This window comes from Corvus brachyrhynchos, unplaced genomic scaffold (genome assembly GCF_000691975.1).
Source record: "Corvus brachyrhynchos isolate BGI_N302 unplaced genomic scaffold, ASM69197v1 scaffold70, whole genome shotgun sequence".
Classification (NCBI taxonomy): Eukaryota; Metazoa; Chordata; class Aves; order Passeriformes; family Corvidae; genus Corvus; species Corvus brachyrhynchos.
In genome coordinates, this window is record NW_008236217.1 from 8,714,686 (window position 1) to 8,725,618 (window position 10,933).

The following is a 10,933-nucleotide window of genomic DNA, read 5'->3' on the forward strand; positions in this document are numbered from 1 at the left end:
GGTGGTGGCAGTTTTTCCCTCCTCCTCCAGTGGGCGGGACATGCAAGGCACAGGTTGGCAAGGCACAGACCAAAGATCTGCCCACACAGCCCCAAGACGACTGAAGATCTGAGAGGAGCCTGCAGGGCCAGTCAGCTTCACTGTGCAGGTGGCACAGGCAGGATGTGAGTAATCAGAACCTACACAGTTGCAGTATGACAGGCATAAAGGGGGAGCAGGACACTTACTTCATCCTTTCTGCATCCGTCAAGGGTTCCTGCACAGGGAAGAAAACAGCTGTGAGATTCTTTTAGAGGAGGAGTTGGTCTCTCACACTGTCCTAAAAGGCAGTTTTGGTTGCTAGACCCTAGCTGTGACTCTTCCTCCCCTGCTCTGACAGTTCATACCAGGCAAGCTTAGAGCTACAAGGATCTGTACACACTGCTCAGCTATCTGATACCAAAACACACTGTGTGTCCTGGTTCAGGGTAGAAGAGCTGGACTAGAATCCACCACACGAGTTAGGTAACTTTACCCTCCCCATGGAGCAATCTCAGCATCTCTTGTAACATCACCACCTTAGCTGGTGTTTCAGCTTCCTCCACATCCACAGCTGGTGGGAACTCACAGGCCAGCATACACAGGATTCACTTGTCACCGCAGCAATCACTTGTGAGGCTCCTGAAGCCCCACAAAAAGCACGAGACACAATCATTTGGGACCTGAAAATTATGGCTACCAATTATACCACCCAGATTGTGCCGTGAAAAAGGTTTCTTTCTGCAGACCTGAAACCAGCCACTGTAACTATTCTAGGATAGCAGAAGAAACACAAAAGGTCAGAAAAGCCCGTAAAAGAAAATGTTATGGGCAAGATCCCCAGAGATGGCTGGAGCAGGGCCCTGCAGAACAAGGACACAGGGAGCAGACAGAGCACACAGTTCAGGTATTTTCACTTCCTTTGCACTCCCTGTGCTAACCCATGAGATGGTTGCTGCCTGACAAGATGGCTGGGAGATATTTAACTAGCACTAGAAACAACCGTATTTTCTGTGAAAGCCCAAGACTCGGACCACTCTCACAAAGCCCAAACTGCCCATGGATGATTTTTGGTGCTTCATACCAACAGCACTTCACAAACCCAAGTGCTGCCACACTTCAGAGAGTCCATTATGGGTCACAGTCAGCCCTGGGCTGAGAGACCAGGTCAGACAGCCATTGAGCTGCTAACAATTCCATAAGGTACACCATCCCAGTTCTGGCCTTAAGACATCAGGGGCTGCTTCCTTCATTAATTCACACTTTAAAACAATGGTCTTTACCACCTGCAGACACCATCCTGTTCCTAAAGGCAAAGCATCAATCCATTCTTTTCTTGCCTCCTCACTCCACATGGCAATCAGTTAATTCACATGGAATTATCCAGCAACTGCCTCCCCTGCCCTCACAAATACACAAACAGCAGATGATAGTGACCAGGCAAAGGGGATAATGTGATTCTTATTAATACAAGGTAATGGCATTGCCTCAAAGCAGGCTAGAGAAAAGAGGAGAAAGCTTAAAGAACCTGAAACAGCCATCACACAAACACCCAGTACCCCAAGACAGCCAGGCACAGGGCATACACAAAGCACCAGGAACATCCCAGCACCTCCTGACAACAGAGCTGCCTCCCTCCAGCACACACCTACTGCCCAGCAGCCTGAAGGGCATCCAACCAGCAAACACCTGGGAAGTCTGCAGTGGGGAGAACAGCACCAGTTTCTACCTTCCTTAAGTCCTGGGCCAAAGGGAAGCTGGTTACCCCCTGGAGTAACCCAACCTGTAGCACAGCCATGAGTGGCACCCACAAGAGAGCACCTTCTGGTGATTAAGCACCCACAACATGAGGTCTGGGGGCCTGCTCTCGCTCTCTGCCCTGGCATTACAGACTAGATGACATCCAGGTAGGGGTTTGGCCTTTGAGAGAGCCCTGCCTGCAAGTTGGTGACCCTGGCACCTACCTTGTTTAGTGCCAGGTTGAAGGAAGGGGAGGATCTAGATGGGATAGGTGGTCCCTCCTCCCGACTCCAGCATGTTGGAGTGGAGCAGGATCCTTTCTCTGGGTAGTTCGGCTCCACTGCACGCTTCTGCCCAAGCTTAGCACACTGATGGTGTGGCTGTAAAAGCTGTGAACAGGGACTGCTTTCATCCCTTCTGCCCTCTGCACTGCTTTTCCATGAAGACAGTGAATGCTGCTGCCCAGAGGATGTCCCTGCCAGCCCCAGGTCTGCCAGCTGCTGCGGCTCATACTGACACAGATCTACTACCCTTCTCTCCAAGGAAAGTTTTCCCTTACTGTCCTTCCTCCCAAGGACAGGTTTCTTTCTTAGTCTGGAAACTCTCTCAGCTTCCTCAGCATACTTTCTCTGGCCCGAAGCCATTCCCAGCCCCTCACTTTTCTTTTCTGCTTTTCTTCTGCTTGGGCAGGGGGATCTTTCAGTTGCATGCTTGGTTTTGACCCCTTTCAGACGACCTTCCCCTTGGCCTGCTGGCACAGAGCTTCTGGGGAAAAGGGGAGAGTTCTGGTCTTGTTCTGCTCCCCTGGTCTCTCCCAGTGAGCGCAAGCGGTTGGGACTCAGCACCCGCTGGGTAATCTCATCCAGGAATTTGGAGAACTTCAGTTTTTCCTCTGTGATCTTCTCCCTGCGCTTGACAGAGTCAGCGGCCCTGCTGCTGCTGTGCTCCAGGGAGCGCTTCTCCCTAGGGCTGAGGCAGAGCTGAGGATCACTGTACTTGCGTGAACCACGACCACGGCAAAGTGTCTCTACTGAGCGGGACTTGCATAAGCTCTCAGGGCATGAGCCTGTCATGTTGGTCTGCTTCAAGATCCCTTTGAGAGGCAGGTGTGTAGAAGAGACACGAAACTTCCTCGGTGTCAGGACTTCGGGAGGCTCTTTAAATATAAGTGAGCGTTCCAGGCTTCTGCTCTTGAAAGAGCAAGTGGGATGGTGTCTTTCATCTCCAGACACCAGAACTGTCTCCATGCTACGGCTCACAAATTTGCTGTGGTGCCCACGACTGCGGTTTGAGCACCGCTTCCCACTTCGCTGCCCCATCTTCCCACCACGTGGAAGTGCTGGTGAGACAGTCTGGCTCTTGATGTTCAACTCTGCTCTGCACCCTGCCACTTCCTTCTCACTGCTGGACTCCAGGGACCACGATGAGGAGAAGTTCAGGTTGCAAACCTCAAACCCCTCTGCCTGCTCGAGCTGGCCTGCCTCGGTGTAACTAAACCCTGTTTGCTGGTGCAATGGTGTTAAGCCCTTTGTCACCCGGCAAGTTGTTACCTGACTCTGCTCAGCCAAGATCACTCCATCCTGGTCGTCACGAATGATGGGTACCTCATGTCGGATTTCGCGATGCTGCGGGGGCGCCTTGCGATAAGGCTTCTTTGACGGGGCTGTGCTCGACATCCTCCCACCTGCGTGGCTCCGAAAGTGGGTTACCTACCAACAGCAGAAAGTGTACAGAAGACAGAGTCACGGCTCTCCCCTGGAGTCCCAGAGCAGGTCCCCATGCAGAGTGCTAATAGAGCAGGGAAAGGATGTAGCCACAAGCCTTGAGCAGCAGCTGCAAGAGAGGGAGCAAAGTAAGAGGTAGCAGTGTCCTTCTCCCAGCCAGTGAGAGCAGAGGGCTGGCACATCCTCTCCCCCCTCTACACACGCTCACTCACGTAGTTGTGTGTGTCCAGATTATATATAGCAAATGAGAACAGACCTCACAGCAGCATATTGATTAGGCTCTTTAGGAAAGGCCTTTTTCAATATGGAAACTGCAAGCTTTACAGGCAGCAGTGACAGCTGGAGCAGGAGTTATTGATCATGTCCTGTCACTGTCAGGAGGGACTATGTGGGAGGAGACTTCAGCCATTAAAGAGCCCAGAACTTTTTGGCTTACACTGGGACCCTGGCACAGCAGACCATGGGAGACTTGTCAGGAGAACTGATAACTCTGGCAAAAAAGACAAAGACAACCCCCAAATCACAGGTGGCATCAAATTAGGGAACACTGTCACTGACGTTGGTACCTAAGGCCAGGTTTTGTAACACAGAATCATGGAATAGTTTGTGTTGGAAGGGACCTTAAAGATCATCTCATTCCAACCCCTCTGCCATGGGCAGGGCCACCTTCCACTAGACCAGGTTGCTCAGAGCCACATCCAGCCTGGCCTTGAACCTCCAGGGATGAAGAGTCTCTGGGCAACCTGTTCCGGTACCTCACCACCCTTAGAGTGAATAAGTGTACAATAAGTAGACATGCAGCTGTACCACTAGTGGAAAGATTAGTTCCTTCATCCTACCCATGCTGGGATTCTTCCTGCTGCAGGAGCAGTACAAGAGCAAAAAATAGGGTAGAAGAAAAGCAGCTGTCTTGTACACATGGAAGAAACACCCTCCTTTCCATCTTTTGAGTCTGCAGTGGAGGGCAGGAAGACTTCCCCACAAGCAGCCAGAATGTCAACAGCCTGTTGTACACAAGACAAGAAGTCTTGGAGATACTAAGCAGGTGCTGCAGAGCCCAATACCAGACTTTCCTCAGTGACAACATATGCATCATTGATAGTTGTCCTATATTTGGATTAAGTGCCCAGTTCTCATTCTCCTTGCCCTTGCAGGACCCTTATACTCAGCAAGCCTAGCATCTCTGCAATCCTCAGCACCTGACCTGCAGCACTTCAAAGTGCAGGACCTGTGTTCTCTCAAACCATGCTCTCTCCCCACTTCTACAAGCAGGGCCACACAACTCCCATTTACACAGCTGCAGCTGACAGCTACCACTGGGCCCGTGACCCAGCAGACTTCACTTGCTTTGTGTGTTGGACAGTGACATTTTACATGGTAAGAGCCTGAATGGCACCCCAGGAGTTCTCTCCAATTCTTATCCACTCTCATGTAGCTGCCTCTTTTGACACCTAGACTGAGTCCCCTGAGAGAACTGGCAAGTGGGAGGTGTCAGCACCAAGCACAGAGTGGTCCCAAGACATAATAGGCTTTACACTTCACAGGTACATTTGCAAACTGTCCTTCACTCTGCTACAAACACAAGCTCACAAAGGTTTCTTGCACCTTTCCACAAACACGAACAACTTCCTAGGACTAACATGTAAATCTCCCCCATCAGAATGCTGGGAACTTTCCCTTGCTGCAGTCATTTCCTCAAGGTCCCTTCTCCTAAAAAGACTGAAGTAGGTGAAGAAATCTCTAATATTTTAGAAAAATTACATCCATGATACTGAATACACATTGCACTGCATCCCTAAGCAAAACAGATAGGTCTCATTTGCTGGGAAGACATTTCTCCTTTTTCAGAGAGAAAGGCTGAAAACCTGACCCAAAGCAGGTTTGTAAATGGCCCACTATCAAACAGGTGGTCTAAGAGACTCTTCTGTCAATTCTGCCAGGCTAAGGACAGGAGATGTGCATAAGATATGCCCAGCTGAAATCACAATCATTACTCTAGTTCATAAGGACATGAGCACTTACCAGCCTGGGCTCAAATTCGAAGCCTCATGAAGCTGGGACACTCACAGAGATGACCTGAAGAAGAGAAACAAATAGCTTAGCATCCACCAAAACAGCCAGCTTGAAATCTCATCCCGTAAGTACGTAATGCATAGGGAATATTTATAACCAAGGACAACTGGAATGGCCACCTCATTCCAGGTACCCACCTCAACCTCCATCAGATCTTCTGAAAGTAAAGAAAATGAACTTAGAAATAGCTGGCCACATAGCCCAGCAAGAGCCGGAAAGGCACATGGCAAGGAAATGTTCAAGGCACTCAGGCAGCTGGAATCACATAAACTCAAAATTCATGAATCAATGGCTTCAAAGCAACATTGGTTCCAGGGAGGACTAAACAAACCTCCTTTAGAATAGGACCCTCCCAGCTAATCTTCCCTGCCACTGCAGAGGGATGCTAACTGTGAAGCCCTCAGTACAGAAGCTTGGTGATGCTAACAATTATCTCACTCATCCTTTTAAGTCAGTGCTTTTCACCCACAAATGAGCTGGCAATTATCAGGCTCTTGTTTGAGCCAAAACATTTGTGCCTAGAGCTGTGATAACCCAACACCTCCACAAGGGAGGAAGGCAAGCTACCCTCTGATTTCCATCAAGCAGCATATCATACTCTACCTTGCTGTTGACAGGCCTCTGTAAAATATCCAGCCAACCACGGATACAAAACAGGTTCAGAAATAACCTTCCTCTCTGGTCAAAGCCTGGGGTATTTTACGGGTTTTGTCTGGGATAGAGTTAATTTTCTTCCTAGTAGCTAGTAAGTGCTGTGCTTTGGATTCGGGATGAGAATAATGTTGATAACACACTGGTGTTTTAGATGTTGCTAAGCAGTGTTTACACAAAGGCAAAGATTTTTCAGCTTTTCACCCTATCAGGGAGTAGGCTGAGTGGCACAAGAAGCTGAGAGGGGACATGCCAGGACAGCTGACCCCCACTGTCCAAAGGGATATTCCATAGCATATGGCATTATGGTCAATACATAAACTAGGGGGAAAGCTGGCCAGGGACCACTGCTCAGGAATTAGCTGGGCATTGGTTAGCAGGTGGTGAGCAATTGCACTGTGCATCCCTTGCTTTGTACATTCTAATTCTTTTATTATTAGCCCTTCCTTTTCTGTCCCATTAAACTGTCTGTATCTCAACCAACAAAATTTTACTTTTTTCCCAAATCTCTCCCCATTCCACTGAGGGGTGAGAAGTGAGCCAACAGCTGTTGATGCTTAGTTGGCAGCTGAAATCAAACCACAACATGTACCCCTCACTACAAGAAGAGAATTGGGTTAATCTGGGTTAGTCAGCTGTAAGAGAGTAGCTTTGTTGCCATCATTCCGCCACTGGCATGAAAGAGAATTCAGTAAAACCTTCCTTTCCCTGAAGCACTATTGATGTTGTGCTACTTTTCCCTTGTCAGTGGCACGAAGCCCTGGGAGGTGGGACAGGAGAGCAGGGTGTGGAGCAGTTACACACATGCAGGGAGAGTCAGATTCAAGGTGAATGGAACAAGCAGGCAACCAGAACCACGCAAAATCAAGCTTTGCCAAAACAAATTGAAGAGGTGCCCCAGTGCTGGCCCTGCCCCAACAAGCTGTCTGGCCCCTTTCCTTGCTATAATGCTGTAGTCGGGTCTCAACTAGCACAGGGAAAAACAGCTTCACAACAGCATTAACTGCTCTGTGGGGCAAACTGTAAAGTATGAGGGGAGAAAGGGAGAACATGCACCTCCAGGAAGGATCAGGGCAGTATAGCTTGAATCTGCTTTTCCATTAACTCTCAGCAGGAGCTGGTTCAGCATCAAGGGATAACCACCAGCCACATGGCAGACAGACAGAGGCTTCCAGGAACAGCTGCACCCATGCATGTTTCCACTGCAGCTGTGCTCAGAACGAACATGCCAAAGGCCTCCTTGTCTCTCAGCACACAGTTCCTCAGGCTCAAACAGAACTCTCCTGCTTCCTGCCCTAGAGGCAGCAACCATGCTACCTGCCATCTCAGCCCCACTTACCTGGAAAAGATACCAGGATTTGAAATCTACCCTCATGATCTGAGAATTTCCATACTCAAAAACTCACAGGGCTGCCAGGCAACTTTCCCTCAAACAAGGACTTACAGATCCCGAGTGACGACGTGTCCAAACATTTCTGGTCATTTGTCTCCGAATCAGCTTTCCCCTGTCAGCATTCAGCAGCATCTGGCCAACAGTTCCTGAAACATGAGAAAGGAAACTTGCTGTCACCTATCAGCACAAAACATGGAAACAACCAGGCATGCTCAGAGCAACCCATAGCCAAGTGCCAGGGCACAAGTCAACAGCAAACTGCTGTACCATTGCACTGCTATCTAATGCCAGGTCACCATGGTAAAAAGCTCCGTGTCTTCAATGTATCCCAGAAAGCAAAGGTCATTTAACCATCTCTCAACTGAGCAGGATGTCTGTGCAGACCAGTAACTGACCTCGGAAAGGCAGCTGTTTTTTCTACATGGCTCCAGGGGTCCCTGCTTCCCCACCTGCATTCCTGTCCAACATCAAGAATCCAGTCTCCATCATTCTGCTTCAATGACTCTGCCACACCAGCCCAACTTAGTTTTGCAGACATCCCTGCAGGGAACAGGACAGCAAAGGTCTCCTCATCTACAACACCTGAGCACCGCTTGCTACCACAGAGTGAGAATCCCAAGGCGGTTCAACTCACCACCCCTCTGTTCAGAGAGGAGCAGATACTCTCTGCAGAACAGATGGACCTCGTGCTCCAAAGCAGAAATGGATATAGGTAATATCCAGAAATAGAAGGCGGCACTAATTCTGCTCATCACACTATTCACAAGCCTCTCTTTGAAGGAGCTTGCTGTCAAGTCCACATTAAGACTATCCTGCAGAAGCTCAATTTTAGCCGGGAGCTACAGCAGGAGGCAGCTCTTCAGCTTTTCTAATTAGCACTGTAATACAAGAGGAAACTTAACCTCCTAGTTCCTTTTGTCCATCCTTTCCACCTCTCATCAGTAATGTTCCTTAACATTTACAGTCCTCTTCCTAGCAGTCTATCACCTGCAGTAGGTCCAATTCTACTGTCTTCTAGCTATTATCCAATGTTGTGCCAGTCTTGATTTCTAAACTCACTGACAATTACAGCTTCACTGGAATGGCTTATTGAGGGCCACAAGGCTCACACTGATCAGCATAAGCAGTAGTCACATCTTCCAGGCAGACACACACAAATACACAAAGGGTCAGAAGACTGCAGTGTAAACCTAACAATTTGCTTTGTTCATGCAAAAAGCTGGGGATCCCTCAACCGCCTCACAAAGATGAAACACACACAGACTTTTTCTTCACAGGGACAGCATGTCCTGGTTACAGCTGGGACAGAGTTAATTCTCTTTCTGGTAGCTGGTACAGTGGTGTGTTTTGGATTTGGGATGAGAGTTATGTTGGTAACACACTGATGGTTTAGCTGTTCCTACGCAGTGCTTACTCAAGGACTTTTCAGTTTCTCATGCCATGGTGCACAAGAAGCTGGGAGGAGGCATAGTCAGGACAGCTGACCCAAACCAACCAAAGGAATATTCCATACTTAATGGCATCATGCTCAGTACATAAACGGGGGGGAGTTGCTGGGAATGGCCAACTGCTGCTCAGGGACAGGCTGGGCATTGGTAAGCGGGTGGTGACCAATTGCATTGTTCATCACTTGTTTTTCTTGGGTTTTATTCCTCTCCCTCTCTCCATTACAATTATTATTATATTTTACTTTATTTCAATTATTAAACTGTTCTAATCTCAACCCACAAGTTTTACTTCTTTCCAGTTCTCCTCCTCATCCCACTCAGAGCAGAGGGAAGAGTGACCAAGCGGCTGTGTGGTACTTGGTTACCAGCTGGGATTAACCATGACCCAGTGACAGAGTGCAGCTTACACAGGCAGCACACAAGCTTGACTCTAGCTGGTTTTACCAGAAAGCATCCCTCAGTGTAAAATCCACTTGCAAGGTAGCTCTGCTCTCTGTGTGATCAGAGAAAGGCAAAACCTTTACCACACACCAGAAACAGATGTCATCTCGCATTGAATTGCTTAAGACAGTTCTGTGGGCCCTGTACAGAACAAACAGCCACTTGGCATGCATACAAAACCACACCACCACCCATGAGCATTGCTTCATCTCCAGTAACAAGAAAGAGGTCCCTAGCAGAGAAAAGAAGTTCAAAAAGGAATGCTTTGAAAAAAGTGAAAGAACAAGAGAAAAAAAAAAAAGATAACATTTGTAGGCACCTAGTGTCTTCCTGATATCTGACAAGTCTCTTGAGGTCTGAGGTAGCCAACACTTATTTAGTTCTAGGATGCACACAACTTCTGCCTGCTTGTGGTTGCAATAGCTGAACATTCCCTGCAAAGAAGCAGAGGACTTCTAGTCTTTTCTTCATCATCATCTTCTCTTGTGTCGCCTTTTCTGACCTTATAAAACAGTCTGCTTACCAGTGCTGAGGATCAGCACTTCCTCAAGAGAAATAGTGATTATGATGCAGATAAAGTTTCTTATTTCAGGTACTGCATCACCTTTCCAATTTTTTCCTCTTAAAAGCAGCATTTCTTTAGCATTGCTTTTTATTCAGAAAGATAAACTTACTGAAAAAATACATTCCATAACACAGTCACAGTCACATTTGTTTCTAATGCGACACTACAGAATATTTTTTTTGTGGCTATCAGAGTCAGCACACTCTAAAAACTTGCAAGTACAATACCCACAAGGTAAGAAAACCAAATGTCTTGTGACACATAACTGATCACCACAGTTAACCTGGAATTTTTGCTCTCTGTGGGCCAACCTATATTCTGCATGCATATCTAATACAGGATATTGGCACATCCTGCTTTAGGAGGTATCAATATCTCCTGACTACCTTCATGAAAAGCAAATGCAAGAGAATCTTGTCCAGTTGCCTTCCTGTGCTTATGGATAGAGGAAACCTTAGCTTTCAAAAGTCTCAAGGCAGACTACCTGAAAAGCTGCTGCAGTAAGCCTGACCAAGACAACTAACCACTGAGATGGACGGTGCAATAACTGCACCAAGGGATGTCTGTCCAGGACAGAAAAATGAGCTGTGTGAAATTAAAAGCAGGACTTGTAGACTGCTGGTGCAAGTACAATTGAAAAGGACTGAAAGGTTATTAAAGGGTCCTTTAACATTTAATGAGAGAGATCTTTTCATTCAGAGAAGGCATCTCAAAAGAATGTTCAGATCCATTCTGCTGCTGGTTACACTGAAGCTCATTTTAAAATAAATTGATAACAGTTCCAAGTGCAGAGACTCACATCTCAGTTCTGCTTGTATGTTAATGCCCATGATTCAGATCTGAGTAATAGCATTATAGTGACTCTTGGATTAAAATCGAG

General features: G+C 47.6%; 1 protein-coding gene across 3 annotated transcripts in view; it reads right to left on the reverse strand.

Moving 5' to 3' along the window:
• Positions 1 to 10,933, reverse strand: part of TJAP1 (tight junction associated protein 1) — a 39,199-nt gene that overhangs the window by 8,724 nt on the left and 19,542 nt on the right. For 2 of the 3 annotated variants that reach the window (XM_017746311.1, XM_008643334.2), the window contains exons 2-5: positions 7,651 to 7,745; positions 5,505 to 5,558; positions 3,309 to 3,467; positions 228 to 256 (exon numbers count right to left, since the gene is read on the reverse strand). In XM_017746311.1, coding sequence (XP_017601800.1) covers positions 228 to 256; positions 3,309 to 3,434 — 155 coding nt within the window. In that variant the 5' untranslated portion in view covers positions 3,435 to 3,467; positions 5,505 to 5,558; positions 7,651 to 7,745. Of the gene's footprint in view, positions 1 to 227; positions 257 to 3,308; positions 3,468 to 3,918; positions 3,973 to 5,504; positions 5,559 to 7,650; positions 7,746 to 10,933 lie in introns of all 3 variants that reach the window. The other variant, XM_017746319.1, reaches the window with a different exon arrangement.